General features: G+C 42.0%; 1 protein-coding gene across 1 annotated transcript in view; it reads right to left on the reverse strand.

Annotated features, from left to right (window-relative positions):
* nsd1b (nuclear receptor binding SET domain protein 1b) overlaps positions 1 to 18,947 on the reverse strand; it is a 99,404-nt gene that overhangs the window by 49,676 nt on the left and 30,781 nt on the right. The window contains exons 9-16 of the mRNA XM_084320496.1: positions 18,664 to 18,947; positions 12,551 to 12,667; positions 9,931 to 10,054; positions 5,663 to 5,863; positions 2,630 to 2,809; positions 2,119 to 2,275; positions 1,494 to 1,699; positions 506 to 618 (exon numbers count right to left, since the gene is read on the reverse strand). Of these exons, the coding sequence (XP_084176622.1) occupies positions 506 to 618; positions 1,494 to 1,699; positions 2,119 to 2,275; positions 2,630 to 2,809; positions 5,663 to 5,863; positions 9,931 to 10,054; positions 12,551 to 12,667; positions 18,664 to 18,947 (1,382 nt within the window). The remainder of the gene's footprint in view (positions 1 to 505; positions 619 to 1,493; positions 1,700 to 2,118; positions 2,276 to 2,629; positions 2,810 to 5,662; positions 5,864 to 9,930; positions 10,055 to 12,550; positions 12,668 to 18,663) is intronic.

Genomic DNA, 18,947 nt, shown 5'->3' on the forward strand with positions numbered 1-18,947 from the left:
TGGTAGTGATGTTCCAACCACCACTGAATCTGAAATGAGGAAGAAGCAGCGTTGTCTTCTGGGTAAAAAACAGGTGGAGTTTTCAGAATTTGCCTCCAATGGCACGGTAGCTGTGAGAACGTGTTGGCTGTACTGTGTAGATAGGAATTACCCCCTTTAGCCTATTCATCTCTAGGGTTGGAGCCAACATGCTTATGGAAGAGGCTATGCCGCCATGCTTTCAGTTTCTCAGCATAACATAAATGGAAGCTGCAGCGCTGCATAGAAGTAACTTCTTTCCAAATGTTCTCCATTAGGAGTAGACAAGGGATGTTTTACACATGGGTCGAAAAGCGTGGCATCATTTAAACATGTCATACCAAATATGGCCATGTGAGAGGCTAACATTGATCCGTCAATGTGGAGATGTTGACAAGTTATGAAATGCAACCCCTTATTTACTACAGGAAAAAAAAGAAGAAAAAAAAACCTCCCCCCTTTTAGTTTGAACAAACTGTCCACCGACCTTGATGTGTCTGTAGGGAGGAGGTTTCCTATCATTCCTCTTGTCTTCCTGAAGCTGCCTCAGCTCTTTCTCCTTCTGGAGCTCACGGAAACGCACGGCTGCTTCCTCCAGGGCTTGGGACAAAAGGACAGTCAATTAACATTAGATAAAGTTGATTTGTATAAAAGAAATATATGCTTCAGTCTGTAGTTAAAGTCTAGCTAAGCCCTACTCTCTCTTAAGTTAGTATAATATCAGTAGCCTTGTATCTCCAAAAGGTCAACAAAAGGTCCATGTATTTTAAACCCTTAGAAATATTGAATAATAATTTGTATAAATAGTTTTTTGCACCAAATTGCTTAGCAGCATCTCTAAATCTTTACCCTAATTAATAATGCAAAGATCTAAGAATATGCTAATTGACAACAAGGAGCCATTTATATTTACTAGGAATTCTAAGTCAGCAGGTTATATTATTTCAGTGTCAATACCTACTCTTTCTGTGTAGCTGAAGCTAAAGGTGTCAAGTTACCACATATTGAACCATGAGAGGTTTGACCTACTAGTGACATCACACATCCAACTCAGTACAGAGAAGCTCTCCATCTCCAGGAGAAGAATGTGAAGAACAAATAACTATCTGTATAGTCAAAGTCACGCCTCCAAGGAGTTAACCATAAAAAAAACATTGGAGGAGTGGAGGGGATTTTTAAAGCCTGGTTCACACAACAAATATTTTGCCCCAATTCTGATTAGGCTTTCCCATTGTCCAGTGGATGCACCTTCCCATAGCATTGCAAGAAATGTATTACAGGGTTCCTACACATTTTTACGACTCAAAACACAACACACAGGTCCAGCTATACTAAAGAACCTAATCTCGTTTACTTGTTTTTAATGTTATTCTAGATATGTGTTTTTGTTTTATTTGTTTTGTGTGGGCAACCCACCAACCTCTATGTGTGAATATACTTGGTGACTGAACTCTTGAGTCCGATTGTAACGATACCTTTCTTATAGATCGCATCGACACCCTTCCCCATCTTCTCCTTGCTGCTTGCGTCCACCTCCATGTAAGGGAAGACCCGCGCCTGGTAGGTCCACACATAGTCATTAGAGCCAAAGAAGTGGACGGGGAACTCTCCGATGTCATGCCTCATCCGCTGGATGTTCTCTGGGATGGACTTAGGATGGCTGACCTCTGCTGGCCACCACCTGGGTGGAGGAGAGAAAGGAAATTTATATTTGAGATACTTCACAACAGACAAAAAGACATTAGAGAGGGTTCTTGAACAAACGTTAAAATATGAGAGAGAGAAGAAATATGAGGAAAGACATCACAACCAGCAAAGGAGTTTAGAGAAATGTCTTGGTGTGTGATGAGATACTCAAAAGGCTATGTATATGGGTGACTTTGTCAACAAAGCCAGGCACCATTTACTCATCTCCGTTGCCTCAAAACGTAGCGGTCATGGCCGTGAAAATGTTCTGTCAATCCTACACTAAAAAAAAAAAAAACACCAAGGGCCAGTTGCATGGATGTGGAATTAGCCTAGCCTACTCATCCTGACAGTGAACAGTGGCAAAGGTGTGTCCTTTGTTAGAAGCAACAAGGTACCCAGGCGGCTACTGACCTGTAGCGTCCCACTTTCACCCACAGGAGGTCCTTGTAGTGGGGCCTCTTCCCAGCCTTACAGTCGTTGCAGTACCAGCTGCCTTTGGGCATGTCAATTTTCAAACACTCCCGGTGGAACGCGGCAGGACAGGACTCGCAGCACAGGAGACTGCCCCCTAGAGTGTAGGGGGAGAAACAACAGTTGGAGAAGAGGTATTTGTGCTCGATTTCTATTTTCTTGTGTACTTCATCAGTTTTTAATTATTGTCTTTTTTTTTATTCGTTTACTTAGTATAGTATTTAAATGTTTTTCCCTTTTTCCTCTCTTCTCCATGTATATTTTCACTACTTCCTTGTACTTATATATAATATAAAAAGAGATATAAAAATATATGTATACGTGACATTCAGAGTTGGAAAACACACAAATCACTTCCAAGCGAGCTACAAAAACGTTCATGTAAAGAAACCAGTTAATGTACCAAAGAGAGTGACGTGCGAGAACAAGATGTCTGTCAATGGCGACATACCTTCCGTACAGACAAAACACCAGCTGACGTTCACATGCTCGTGATTCTTGATGCCGCGGCGAGGTGTGAAATGGTTGGGACACACAATACTGTTGTTGGAGAGCAGCACACTGCCGGCTGCCATGCAGAGGTCTGTGGTGTGGTAGGACACGGGGCAGCGCACGCACCGCGCCAGACGACCTGGGGACGATACCAGGCAAATACAGCCAATGTTTCGTTTAAGTGAAATGGAAGACAAATTTGCTTATCACTTATCTAGTGTTGGGGATTCTAAAGTTGTAGTTTACCAAACTACTAGTTACTTCACAATGAAAACAAGTTAAACTAAACTACTCTTGGAAAAAAAGTTGCTTGTCAAACTAAAACTACTTTGAAAATGTTAGGGTTAGGGATGCACCGATATGAAAATTTGCCACCGATACCGATTGTTCAACTAACACAATCGGCCGATACCGATATTTGTGGCAAAAAAATAATATATATATTATAATATATATATTTTTTTTTATATATAATAATTTTATTTATTTTTTTATGAAACTACTGTATATTTGTATGTCTCTAAATGTTTTGATGAATTGAAAATGGAGGACCCTTATGTAAAAAAGCCGAAAGTCTTTTTCTGGTCTTCATCCTCCAGTCCACTGAGCTGTACTGTATTGTACCCATTCTTCAATCTGTTAATAACGTTTTCAATCAATCAGACAAATGTATAGAAAAGCTTTTATTATAACCATATAACAAAAAAATATATTATTGTTTATGAAAATGTTTTAGCCCTATGCTTGACTTGTTGACTATTATTTTAGGCATGGCAACAAATAAAATAATAATAATAAAATGAATAAATAAAATATTAAATAAATAAATAGGCTACACGTCTCTCTTTTTGTGTTACAAATTGTGCTCACCGATATGAACATAGGCCTCTTTACTTACTTAAAAAAAGGAAACATCAAGAAATATGTTTATGGTATTAATTCCACCATGCCATGTGTGTTTTTATTTTATAATGCTCATGAGTCATGATTATTGCTGAAGTCTGAGTCATACAATACTCACTGGCTTTCAAAAAAGTTTATGAGTTTTAATAAGAGAGCACTATCTCTCTCAACCAAAGCAATGCAGGTAGATGGCAACAGAAATTTTTTGATTGACAGTCGATTCTGCCAATTACGTCACGCCACTTGCACCCGCCTCTGCTGTTCTTACCACCAATCGGCAAGCGCTTATTCGTTTTTTTACTTCCGGGAAGTCCGCCATTGATCTGTATGCGAGAACCACAACAAACTAATAGCTAATAACGCTAGCTCCCTGCCGGCCACGAGTAGACTACCAGCACTCCGCAGGATGACCAAACGAGGCATAATGATTTTACTGCAACGAATGTTATAATAAAAGCTTTTCTATACATTTGTCTGATTGAAAACTTTATTAACAGATTGCCGAATGGGTACAATTCAGTACGGGCTCTCTGAGCAAAGGAAGGAAGTGAGAGATATGAATGAGTAATGCTTGCTATGGTCGGGTAAATATGCTGATGTTATTGAACGTGTAACTATATAACGTTAATGCCACAAAACGAATGCCTTTGTTAATCATAAGTAACTTTGATGCAGTAACTTGTGTGTGCAGGTCGCGTCTAGTTTTTTACCAACCATTTCCAGTTCCGCGTTCGCGTTCTGCGATCTGATTGGCCACTGACGTTTCTGGTGCGATCTGATTGGCCACTGACGTTTCTGGTCATGTGACATGTGCGCCCAATCACGTGATGCCTGTTTCTGCGCCCATTTCCGCCTCGAACAGCCTGCAAACTACCTAACGCCTAGTTTATCACTGGTTAAGCTTAGGCGACTCTTTCGAAGTTGGTTAAGGTTAGAGTTTGGAATCAGGGCTGGTGTTCTATCGCCCTGCTCTAAGACAAACTCTAACCTTAACCAACTTCGAAAGAGTGCCTAAGCTTAACGGTGATAGAAACAGGCGTCACACGATTGGCGCAGATGTCACATGACCAGAAACATCAGTGGCCAATCATATTGCAGAATGTGAACGCGGAACTGGAAATGGTAAAAAACGAGACGCGTGCATGTCGCTTGACTGAAACTTTTTTCAAAGTTTGAACGTGTGGACCAGATTGACGCGAGACAAATTGACGGATATTTATCGGCCACTGCCACCGGCACATTTGAGCTTATCGGCCGATAGGCCGATGGCAGTCAACAAGGCACTTATCGGCCGATACCCGACCGATATATCGGTGCACCCCTAATCAGAGTCTGGAATCACATAATAAACATGGAGGTACAACTGAACTTTGTGTTTTGTCTGTAAATGTCTTATCTATTGTCATGTTTATATGTTATGTGTGGACCCCAGGAAGAGTAGCTGATAAAGCAGTAATAAATCAGGAACTGTCAGTAAAGTGTGTTTGATTTAGGGACTGGGGCAAGAAAAGTATCACTTAGGCGAAGGTTGTGTTTGAAGGAGAGGAGAAGGAGCAGTTGTTGAGGTGGAATCAGGGAAATGCTACATTTCTAGGCAAACAAGTAGTTTGTAATGAACTACCTAAACTATATGACCCAAAGTAGTCAACTACTGAAAAGGCTACTGAGATTTGAACAAAGTACCACCTAATTACTATAAAATGTAGTTTACGGTAACTAGTCATTTAACTACATGTACCGTAGTTAACTACTCCCCAACACTGCATGTATTTTAGCTATTTTTATCCCTGTGTACTTGTCCATCTTGTTTTTAACACATACTAATAAGTGAATGTTATGTATGTTATGTATAAACTGTTTTTTAATTGCTGTTTTAAAATTGCTGTTACACTGTTTATGCTGTAAAGGACATCTTAATCTCCCCTCGGGGATAAATAAAGGTTTTCAATTTCAATTCAAGATAGTCACAGACTTTTTCATGGGTATCGCCCAACACTGTTGGCATTAGTAGCATGGGCTCAGGGCGCCAACCACCCATGTATCCGTTGAAGTAGACAGACAGGACCACATGGGGCATAGTAAGTGGTACCTTTGGAGACACAGGGGTTGTTGGGGTTGGCGATGAAGCATGTCAGACAGACGTGGAGGGAACAGCGGAAGCCCCGGTTCAGTGGCGCTGTGGGGGCATGGTTGGCTATACAGGCCCCGTGGTAGAACTTCCCACACACGGGGATCATGCAACGCCTCACATCCTCCCCACGCTTCTTACACACAAAGCAGGTATGGATGCCTGTGAGGGGGGAAAGAAAATACGGGATTCAAAACAGAAACGGTTTAGGACAGTTTTAGTAGCCATTAGTAGCTAGTAGGGGTGTAGCGGTACGTGTATTCCCGCGAATTTACGGTACGGCCGCCACGGTGCAGTACGTGCAGCTATACGAAGAATACGCCTCACAGCGCAAACACACCAGTCGCACATGCAGGCACTCGCGAGGTCCGTGCGAGAACAGCGCGCGTGGAGCACACCGAGTCCGACTTCAGAGCAGTGCACGGAGAAAGGCACATTTACATTGGAACAGCTGCAGGGTCATTACAATTTTACAGTTTTCTTTCATTTTCTTGTTCGCCCAATAATGTTAACCAAATGAAACCAATGGAAAGAAACACACTAACAAACACTCCAACATTCTCCCCCGCCGGACTCGAGTAGGGTAAATCTGCAGTGCCGCAGCCCCATACATTGCCGGACTCACAGGCACAGCTGATCAAATAAAAAAAATAAACATACTTTTCCCATAGAAAAAATTATTCTATTTAATAATAATAATAATAATCATAATAATAATAATAATAATAATAATAATAATAATAATAATAATTATAATAAATATAATATATACATTTAAAAAATTTAAATAATAATAATAATAAATATTATATTAAAGGGGAACTATTTTACTATTTCTTTCACTATTTGGGCACTTTTACACAATTCCTGTGAGTCTATGGAACACCTCTGTAATATATATATTTTTTTTATTCATTGTTTTGTATTTCTAATCAAGTCCTCAAAAACAGCATTTTTCTACCTCAAGATCTCGAGCTGTTTTGAGCCTGGGCTCCTAAACCACTGCGCAGCGTCGTCTTCGCCTGAACATTAACATGCAGCGGTGACTATATGACATCACATATAGGCACATTTTCAAATGACTCAGTTCAGTGAGGGTGAATATTGTGAGAGGAGAATTGGAAGAATGCGCCAATATGAGAATTTTGAGACATAGATCATATTAATATAAGTTCACATAGCTAGGAAACAATGCTAAACACTCAAAAAGGCCATTTATAAGATAGTTCCCCTTTAACACTTTGGCTGCCATGGGTTAAATTCATTATCAACCGTAGGTTGCCGGCTCTATTTGTCTATAGAGAAAGTCCCCTTCTTTGCAGGGCTATAACTTTTTAAATTCTATTGCTACATTGCCATTATTAGGGCCCATTCAAAGTCCTATATGTATTGTTCATTGTGTAGCAACGTTAAACTTTTTCATCCACATATTCATAGTAAAGTATGGTCTAATGTATAAGTATGTTTTCATCTCTTTCTGCAGCTTTCTCCAGAACGTGATCTATAGCCCCAAATACATTATATTGATGATGCAATAGTTTTATGGCAATCAGCGCGATATAAAAAATTCCAACTAGACGTACTTCTAGAAGTTACTACACGTCATCTGATGTTGACCGGATGGGCTAGGGGGCGTTTATAATTCCGTGGGCAGCGTTATACCAATCATCTAATGTGGGTCAAATGTTGATAATAGCAGTTAGTATCGAAGACGGTAACTTTACACGCTAAAACTCACCCCAGTCTCCGCGCGCCGTTGGGCGATCATCGTAGAGTAGAAATTTTATCATTATGGGATGTAGATTTACCCGGTCCATCTCCAGCTTGTATAATGGTATATACGTCCAAATCATGTTGTTTATCGAGTTATTGGCAATGGATCGCTATTATATTGTGACGAGCCAGAGTGCCGGGACATGTACCGAGTGCCCGGAAGTAATACGGCCGTCCAGCACAACCTCTACGGCACTTCCTGTTAAGCGATTGCGCCGATTGGCCACCAGATGGCGCTCCTGAACCGCCAGAGAGCTCACTGGGTCCTCCTGGTGGATCTCAGGCCAGCGGAGGGGACATATGAATCCGATCCCAGATTTTTGAAATATTGATATTAAAGACGCTGTAAAGCGTCTGCGGCAACTTGAGCATGGCCGGGAATGACGTGTTTAAGCGTTTCCCGGCACCCAAAGTGTTAACACATTGTCTGCCATGCAGTTTGCCCATCTTATACCACTCTCTGCCAGTGCTGTAACCCTATGGAGTTGCTCACCTTCTTTGCAGGGCTATAACTTTTTAAATATTATAGCTATATCGACATTACTATGGCCCATTCAACATCGGGTATCTATCGTTCCGGATGTGGGAACGTTATATTTTTCCATTCATACATTGTTGTGTTAGTACCGTCGTGAATATAAGTATGTTTTTAGAGTAAAGAACAGTAATTCCTAGAACGCGAGTTATAGGCCCCAACGCATATTATACATAATCGATTGGCGTTTCGTTCCTATAGACGCTATATTAAAAATTCGAATGCATATGATCGCTATACATTATGCTCCATCATGCGTGAAGGAAAGGGGGGGGGTTCGTTTATGATTCCTTGATGGTCAGTAAGGGCTTTCTTTAGTACATCATACGTTGATCAGATGGATTGCAATGAAATAAATGCACAATCGAGCTGGAATTAACGTTAATATTCCTCTTACCTGTGGCCGATGAGTCTGGAGAAAAGAAATTCCAATTATTTGATTTCGATCTGCTAGATCCATTTTCCGTTTGTACGACGCAATAAATGCCGAAAGCATATTGATTCTTGCATCTCGAAAGCTATCCAATGCACTCAAGGTGTTTGTCTGGATCCACGTAACAAGATAGCTCTGCCGGAACTTTCCCCCCGATGCACAGAGCGCCACATCCGGTTTAGAGTGGAGTGCAACTCGCCCGAAATCCACCAGGCGGCGGTATTGAAGCGTTGCAATATCAGACAGAGTCCAGCTGGCTCCCGGAGCCTTCCTGGATGAATTATGCATGCCAATAGCGAATAAAAGAAATAACGATCATAAAAACGAGTAAACTCGTTGTTGCCGTTATTAGATTGGCGGGCAATAACGAGTAAACTCGTTTTTGGCGCAGGATGTGTTAATAATAATAATTATAAATATTTTTTTTCTGTTGTACCGAACTCGTACCGAACCGTGACCCCAATACCGAGGTACGTACCGAACCGTGGCTTCTGTGTACCGTTACACCCCTAGTAGCTAGCTAGTTAGTTAGTTGGTTAGCATGCTATGTATACTATGTAGTTAGCACAATACCCAAGTATTGCAAGTCTGTATATTGCAATATCATGATTTTCTAAGTACAATTAGTTCATAAGGGAACACAGCTTCTGCGCACTTCATCTTAGTTTTGGAACCCTAAGCCTTATTTGCTACTTACCAATGATGTTGTTGATTGCTAGAGTCCTTTCTCAGCACACTCCATGATGTTACTCAAACTAGCTCTGGCTAGTTGGCTACAAACCAAAGCAAAGTCAATGTGGTCAAGCTCCTGACTGTACAAGCTGACTGAAATTTACTCCACAGTGCACACAAAGTCGATTTCAGTTGTCTTCAGTTAGCTTGACTCCACTGACTTTGCATTGGCAGAGCTAGTAGGAGGAACAGCATGGACTGTGATGAGAAAAAAGAAATCAGACTTATCCCTAATAGGTTACCAAGCTTTTGCTGTTTCACCACCTGCACTTTTGCCAAGTCCCAGGTTAAGTACATTTAGTTACAATTAAGAACACACCTCTACAGATGGCAAAATGAAAAAAAATTCCTTTTATTCAACAACCGCAACTGACTGTTCCTTCACCGTGCCACTGATAGGATACAAGAAGCAAATTCATTTTGTATGACTCAGGCAAATGAAAGTGGAAAATAAATCTGATTTGAATAATCCAGATATGGATACTTTTGCACCAACGCAGACAGAAAATGACTATCTATGGGCTTGCAGGCAAGTAAAACGTCCGTTCCTGGCCGTGAATCAGAGTGATGATAAGGATGGGAGTCGGACCGCAGCCTCAACATTCTCACAAATGTCATAATTGGGAGACAGTGTTACTTCTTACAGGGGAAGCCATTTTATTTCTTTTAGCTGTTCTATGACGACAACGACTCATCCTGACCATAACATTCTAGACCTCAAGATCCTTTTGGGGAACCCAGCACAGACTATAGTACCTGATTTGCACTCAGGGCAGATGAACCTTCCTTTAGGTGCCTCGGCCAAAGAGATGCAGGAGAGGTGGAAGGCCCCACAGCAATGGCCCTCACACAGTAGGAGCTCACCAGTCTTCTCACACACCTGCAAAAAACAACCGTTAGGCTCTCTGTCCACACAGAGCACCTCTTTCTTCAGCTGGTGGAGCTCGAGGGAAGTGCTCGGCAAAAGAACATATATTTTTAATTGACAGGACAGTGAATCGGGGAGAGAGAAGGGTGATGACGTGCAACAAAAGGTCTAAGGTCCAAACTAGGATTCTGCAATAGAGGCCTTGCACGGACCGTTTGTGTAGTTGTCCTTCTTCCAGGATGGCCGCCTGTAACCATTGGTAACCACTTTCAAAAGAAAATGCCTAATTCCTGTGCAGTGGTAGAGCAGGTAGAACCCCAGAAGAGCATGGTTTTACTGTCCTACTGCAACTTGTTTACAATATCCAAGAATAAGTAAATTATTATATTTCTGTTGATATATTTCTCATATAGTAGCAAGTAGCAACCATTGTTTTTCCACATAGCAACCGTTGTCTCTTCCATTGCCATGTGCAAAACCATGGTTGCCATGTTACAGGCAGCCATGTTGGAAGACGGGTAACTACACAAACATTCTGTGCAAGGCCTTTATTACATGGTATGTGCCTTAGCATGGTGAGCCATGCATGACACCCAGCGCAGCGCTTGTTCACTATGAACTGAAATATTGAATGATGAATCCAATGCTCTACGAACTGATTTGACGTACTGCATGCATACCGTAATTCCTCTAATAGTAACCCCGGCTTGTATTTGTTTCAACTGTAGCGGATACCAGGCTTGTATTAGGAGGAGGCATGTATAAGAGAGAGGCCTATATTTCTAATTTTCAAACAGATCATAATGAATAAATCAACATTTTGTGTCAGTTTGAACCCAGTAAAATGTACTGGGTTCATTTATTGAAACCAAGCAAGTACTGTATGAAATACGGTAGTAAACAGTGCAATTACAGGTGGTCAAAAAAAGTTAAATAAAGTAAAATAGTGCAATCACAATACTGGTATAATAATAATAATAATAATAACTTCGTTTTATACAATTCTGAGGTAGGCTTACTCTCTTGATAACATTAACACCATACCATTATATGGTATTTACTGCACAGCCAGGCCAGCATATAACAACAATAACTCTAATATACATGAAACCCGGCTTGTATTAGGAGGCCGGCTTATAATTGCTTAGCTCAACAGCGCACCCGGTCATTAATAGAGACCCGGTTTTTTAATTGAATACCGGTTACTATTAGAGGAATTACGGTATACTGAAGTAGGCCCCAACGGTATACAGTGTGGATAGTAGGGAACGTAGCTGACATCAAACTTTGCAATTTCAGGAGCTCAATGGGGGAAAATACCTTTCGGTACTCTGCAGCCTGTGAGTGGAACAAACTGCCAGTGTCCATATAAATTATTGTCTCAGAAAGATTTTTTTTTTAAAGATATGAAGAAATGGCTTAGTCACGCAGGATGATGATATATGGGGGTGTGCTGTAGACTTTGTGTTTGTTTGTATTGTATTTATATGTCTTATTTGTGCATGGTGCATACTAGTCATCTTGTCCATTGTCAATAAACTGTAAGGTTTTATTGTGTTTTAATCCTCGACAATCTTAGATTATATGTGATGGCTGTACATGTTGTGTACCGGTATTGTATGTAATTTTTATTGTCAAATAAATTCAATCAATCAATAAATCAGCTACCGTCAGACCACTATGTCCCAGAATATTCAGTCCCAGCAGTATCAACCTCTTCAAAACCAACCTAAAACCACACCTGTTCACACTTGCCTTCACGTAACACGGCCCTGCTCCCAAGTAGGGCTGCACGATTAATCGTTTTTTTTTTATCGAAATCGCGATTTGGAATGATACAATTATCAAATCGCAAAAAAAAATGTAATCGCAATTTTTTAATTTTTTTTATTTATTGAACCAGGAAGTCCCATTGGGATACAAGATCGGTTTGGGAGAGGGAGGTAAGGGGTTTTAGATTGTGTGTTGTGAAGTTTAGACTTCAGAGAGGGAGAGTAAAGTACAGAAAAAAAGGTACCGTTGGGTACCGCTATCGATTCCCAGTTAAAAAGAAAAAAATGTAGGCTTGGTGTCCTGAAAAGACCCACCGCGTAGGCCAGATGCAAGCCGCATTTTACAATAAACCTCTGTGGGGCTGCTTAAAAAAATAATTATTATAATCGCAAATTTAATCGCAATCGCAATATCTGTCAGAAAAATCGCAATTACCGGTAGATTATTTCCCAAAATCGTGTAGCCCACCCCGACTCTTTTCTTTTAAGCCACAGATCACGTTGTTTTTGTTAATTTTCTTGTTACCGTTTCGTCCAATTGGACAGCACCTTGCTTCCTTTTTTATCTTATTCGTTTTATCCTGTTACCGGTACTATACATATATATTCATATTTTTTTTTACCCTTTCTTTTATATAGCTTCTCTCTCTTTGTACAGTGTCCTTGAGTCTGAGAAAGGCGCTTCTCTCTTTAAATCCAATTTATTATTATTATTATTATTAGCAGCATGACTCACCTGACATATATTCTCCTTCATGGAGGCAGGACCTCCTTTGTCTCCGATGATCTTCCTGGTGGGTAAGAGTGAGTCATCGCACAGTGAGAAGCTGCTGTCCAAGCTGGATGGAAAGACCTGTGAAGGCAAAAATAGGCGGTTGTGTACAGTATAATGCACTCTTGGCGAGGACTGTAAACATCATGTAAGCACCCGCATGAGTATTGTGGCATATATACAGTCATAAAAACCATGTACTGTCATAAGAGTTTATCAAAGTAATGTTAGTTAGAAAATAATTAAAAGTAGCAAGAAAAGGTGTCCAACTAGATTGGTGAAGACTAGAGTAGGCCAACGCTTGGTTTATTGTGGGAGGCAAATCTCTTAATCAAGTTGAATTGAACGCCTCGCCATCTCATCTTAATCCACCCGGACAGCGAGCCGCTGTTCATCTCGTCCCCAATGGTTCCTTAACTTCCTTCCAGTGAATCGGCATACATTCGAGCCAGCTCTAAATTCCATACCACACTCAGTCTGAACTAGGGATGTCCGATATTATCCGCCGATATCGGCATTAAAATGTGATATCGGAAAATATCGGTATCGGTTTTCAAAAAAAAAATAAAAAATTATTTTATTTTTTACATTTCTATAACCTTTATTTACCCAGGCAAGCAAGTAAGAACAAATTCTGATTTTATTTATTGTCAAAAGTATGCATAATGTTGTGTTAATTCCACAACAAGAGATATGTAATGTTAATTACCTGAAATTATTCCATTTTTTGGGGGAGGAAACCCTGCATATATCGGTATCGGTTGATATCGGTATCGGAAATTAAGAGTTGGACAATATCGGTATATCAGTATCGGTAAAAAAGCCAATATCGAGCATCCCTAGTCTGAACATATGGTGAGACACATCTCCAACACAGCTGATAACACCACGGTGACCACTGGCCAGACTGCCAAGAGCCTCGCTGTGATCCGAGACAACAAGTCATACAAGTCCCACATTGCAGCCTCATAGCCCGTTCCTGCAGATTATGCACTCTTCAACAAACATCAGAATCGGTCGGTCCAACTCCTTGTCCGAGGCAAGTTGTAATCCATCTCCTGGCTCGACTACTGTAGCTATAGAAGAAGACACCAGCACTAAAAGGTCAATATACCCTTCAGTGTATCTTCAATACATGGGCCTGGTACCATTCTGTCTGCTGCCTATGCATTAAAGATACACTGGGGGATATTATCTGCGAGTCCTGGGGTATCTTCTAATACTACTGTACTAACTGTAATTTTCGGACTATAAGGCGCACCTGAATATAAGCCGCAGCAGCTAAATTGAATGATGTGTACATAATATAAGCCGCACTGGACTATAAGATGCAGGTGTTTTATTTTGATTAATTACCATATGTAAGGGTTCGTGCACAGAGGGGATTGTCGGGAAAGAGATGGCTGTTTGAGGAAGCTCCCATTTATTAACATTTCAACAAACAAGTTGCATATTTGCATAACGTATTCAAGTGTTACCATTTAGTGCAATAGTAGCTACAGAACATATACTGAGCTGTGTGTAGCTGTAAAAATCCATAGATTAGCCACACCGTTATATAAGCCGCAGGGTCGAAAAATGGGGGAAAAGGCGCAGCTTATAGTCCGAAAATTACGGTAAATCAAGACCTCGCACCCGGATCTAAAAGTTTACACCGACTGCTGCAGCTCTCACCGAGTTGAGCTCCTTGAATCCACTGTTCAATCCCTACTACAACTCATTGCCTTCAGCATCCCCCCATCTCGCACCGTATTCGCCGGCTCCCTGTGAGGTATGGAATTAAACTCGAAACCCTGCTGTTGCAATACATCTCCTCTAGGCCCTGGGTCAGTCCTACACCCCAGCCCACACCCTGCCAGCTACTGGGCACATTAACACCATCATTTCTGCGACGATCTGACCTCCGCTCCTCCAAGCCCAGACTGTTCACCCTCCTGATCCCCTGTGGTGCAACAAGCTTCCCATCTAAAAGGCCCTTTCACACATGCACTGGACTGGACTCTGCACTGCACTGGACTGGACTCTGCACTGGATTTGACTCTGCACTGCACTGGACTGGACTCTGCACTGCACTGGACTGGACTCTGCACTGGACTGGACTCTGCACTGCACTGGACTCTGCACTGCACTGGACTGGACTCTGCACTGCACTGGACTGGACTCTGCACTGGACTGGACTCTGCACTGGACTGGACTCTGCACTGCACTGGACTGGACTCTGCACTGGACTCTGCACTGCACTGGACTCTGCACTGCACTGGACTCTGCACTGCACTGGACTGGACTCTGCACTGGACTCTGCACTGCACTGGACTCTGCACTGGACTGGACTCTGCACTGCACTGGACTCTGCACTGCACTGGACTGGACTCTGCACTGCACTGGACTGGACTCTGCACTGGACTGGACTCTGCACTGGACTGGACTCTGCACTGCACTGGACTGGACTCTGCACTGGACTCTGCACTGCACTGGACTCTGCACTGCACTGGACTCTGCACTGCACTGGACTGGACTCTGCACTGGACTCTGCACTGCACTGGACTCTGCACTGCACTGGACTCTGCACTGCACTGGACTGGACTCTGCACTGCACTGGACTCCTGAACTCACTACACATTGCCCAGAGGGGTTGTCTGCAGAATTCACACCGCTAGCGAGTGCGTGTGTTTACTAATAAACATCCGACTAATAAACATCCGAGGGTGGAGAAGAGGGACCATTTACAGTTAATTACACAAAAACGGCAACGAAAATGTCTAACTGCTGGGGCAGCGGTACAATATATAATGCACATAGTAATATACCTGTTTCCAGAGATTTATTTGACTATAACTAGACTTGTTTTTACTATTCCCTGCGATATATAATGTAGACAGTGTAGACGTGTTTCTAGGGATCATTTTAGTATTATATATATATATATTGCCGTTTGCAGTTGTGTCCAAATGTGTTGTAAACATGCACTCCTTGATTTAGACCTTTATTTATTTCATCCCATGAAAGTATTTTCTTCAGCCGATGTTCCAGACATCTTTTATTAATCCCCTTGGGGACATTTGTTCTCTGCATTTGACCCATCCTAACTATTTAGGAGCAGTGGGCAGCCACACATAGTGTGGTGCCTGGGAACCGACTCCAGTTGTAAGGCCCGTACCTTGGTCAAGGGCAATGATTGCAGTGTCAAATTTCCCTTGGGATAATAAAAGTATTTCTATTCTATTTTACTTTTTTATCATTCCATTTGGGCTGTGGGGGGTGCTTAATGTCTGAAGGAGTCGACTGAAGGCTTCTTGTGCTCTGCAAAAGCATGCAATTGGTCCACTGATGGATACATGTTGATATTTGTCTAGTCTAGTGTGTTCATTAGATGGGTGAAATCCTCTTTCAGTGCCTCTGTGCCCGTTTTCGTAGGCAGTTAGCCTCTGGTATGCGTGCCATTAGCGTTAGCCACGCTTCTAGGCCTCTTTTCTTTTGGAAAGAATGATAAAGAAAATTATTATATTCTACTAAGAGGTTGGCCAGTCGACTACAGCTCCTTTCGACCGATTAGTCGACTAATCGATTCATAGGGATCAGCCTAGGGGTGGACGGTATGGTCTAAAATTTATATCACGGTATAATTTGAAGCATAGACGGTAACGGTATATATCACGGTATCATCGTTTTTGATTAAAAAAAATAATAATTTTATATAATATAATTTTTTATTTTATTTTTTTATAAAATATATATATTATATAATTAGACTTGTACTTGTATTATCTGCGAGACATCGCCACCACGCAACAAGCTCCACTGTCTGTGTGTACTCTAGTAGCCTCCAGCTACGGCCAGGATACTCGAGTAGCCTCGAGCAGAGCTACGGCCAGGATTCTCCGGCGCTGCACCTGGACCCTATTGGCATAACGTTACTTAACTGTGCTCATCAAGCCCTCAGCTCGAATACGCATCGAATCAGTGTTATAAGACATTGATATCAGGAGCTATCTGTAGCTACTGCTAGCCGGATATATAACGTTAATACAACGCCTCAGTGAATTATTTAGTTCAATGGGACATTTCGTTTTGAACGGTGAACCAACTTGCGTTAACGTGAGCTAACGGCTAACGGAGCTATCATACACGTCTACTCTACTAGACTTGATGGAGCGTTTGTTGATGTCAGGAGCTATCGGTAGCTGGCCGACTAGATACCGTTCGGTTAGACAATGCCTCATCATGTATTAAACTAAAAGTGAATAGTTGACTGGGTCATTTTGTAACGGTAGCTAAGCTAACGTTAGCTCAGGGAGACGTCCCGTCCCACTAGCCTACTAGTAGACCCGTGTTTACATGCGTGCGGGAGGGGCTGGCACGCCCACTGCGCGAAGCCTCCTAAATAACTTTTTCCAGTTCGCACATATCTATTATCTATGACTAATTATATCTATTTTTAGGGGCAAATGCGAGTGAAATAGTCGCGCAGTGGTTACATGACGTCATTGCTATTTTAGAGCTGCACTACCGGTTACACGGTATAGGCAAAATCCATACCGTAGAGCAAATTCATACCGTTTATACCGTATACCGTTTATACCGTCCACCCCTAGATCAGCCCTAATTCTATGCATGTCTTTCGTTGTGGGAGGAAGCCGGAGTACCTGGAAAGACCCCCTGCTGGGGTTTGAACCCAGGACCTCCTTGCTGTGAGGGATGTGTTGCTAGGGAAGCGCAACGAGAATCACTAGTTCAAGTGACCGGTGCAATGACTTTCTCTGAAATTCTGAATTTCTTCTTTTTTGAGAACAGAGAACAGTTCAATGAAATGACTTCTGAAGTTGTTTTCAAATATAATCCAGACTTTTCTCAACCTCAAGCTTATACAGCGTTAAATAGTGCCTTTCAGAATAAAAGCTGGTTGTCCCAGAACCTCCTCCAATAAATAAACATCAACTGTTGCCAGGCGGGTTTTCACATAGAGATAAAACATTAGAGGTGACATGAAGATGAGAATATCAAATTGGAACTGAATGTAGGCCAGTCGCATGATGTTTATGGCTTCCTACCAATTAAATAACTGAAGGTAGGTCTGTACTATGATGTTTAAGACCTTATGTCAATGAAAGAACTGGAAGTAGGCCTGTTCGATGATGTTTATGGCCTCATCAATGAAATACCATTTGTTATAATTACCACAGTCAAGCTGTTTAACACTATGGGTGCCGGAGGTTAAATTCATGCTATACCATGGGTTGCCAGCTCTATTTGTCTATGGATAAGTACTCCTTCTTTGCATGGCTATAACTTTTTAAATTCTATTGCTACATTGCCATTATTAGGGCCCATTCAAAGTCCTATATGTATTGTTCATTGTGTAGCAACGTTAAACTTTTTCATTCACATATTCATAGTAAAGTGGTCTAATGTATAAGTATGTTTTCATCTCTTTCTGCAGCTTTCTCCAGAACGTGATCTATAGCCCCAAATGCATTATATTGATGATGAAATACAGTTTGATGGCAATCGGGGCGATATAAAAAATTTCAATTGGACGTACTTCTAGAATGATCTACGTATGATCTGATGATGACCGGATGGGCGGGGGATCGTTTATAATTCCGTGGGCAGCGTTATATCATTCATCTAGTGTGGGTCATATGTTCATCATAACAGTTTATATGGAACACGTTCAAGAATAACGCTGAATCTCACCGGATCTTCCTCGCACCGTTGGACGATCAGCGTGGTGTAGACCGTTTTCGATTATGGGATGTTTATCCTGATGAACCATTTCCAGCTTGTATAATACTATACACGTCCAAATCATGTTGTTTATCGAGTTATTGGCAATGGATCGCTATTATATTGTGACGAGCCAGAGTGCCGGCAGCCAAATCGAGTTCCCGGAAGTAATATGGCCGACCAGCACAACCTCCATAGCACTTCCTGTTTGGCGATTGCGCCGATCGGCCACCAGATGGCGCTCCTGAACCGCCAGAGAGCTCAGTGGGTCCTCCTGGTGGATCTCAGGCCGGAAATATGAATCCGATCACAGATTTTTGAAATATTGATATTAGGAACCAAATGTGGCTGACCTCGGAGTCTAGAGCATCCCTCCCTTCATCCTGCACCTCTGCATAGTCCACGAGAGGCATAGAGAGCTGCTCCTCCTCCTCCTCCTCCTCCTCCTCCTCCGGGCTGCCAGGGTCGGGTGGAGATGGCGCAGCAGTGGAAGGGACAGGCATGGGTGGAGGTGGAGTAGTGGAGACAGGGCTGGTAGCAGTAGAGGTGGAGATAGAAGGTGCAGCAGCAGTAGTAGGTGTGGGTCTGGATGCAATTGGTTGCTTGCTCTTTGCTTTCAAAGGCTGCAGTCCAGCAC

This window comes from Notolepis coatsorum (assembly GCF_963971535.1).
Source record: "Notolepis coatsorum genome assembly, chromosome: 8".
Lineage (NCBI taxonomy): Eukaryota > Metazoa > Chordata > Actinopteri > Aulopiformes > Paralepididae > Notolepis > Notolepis coatsorum.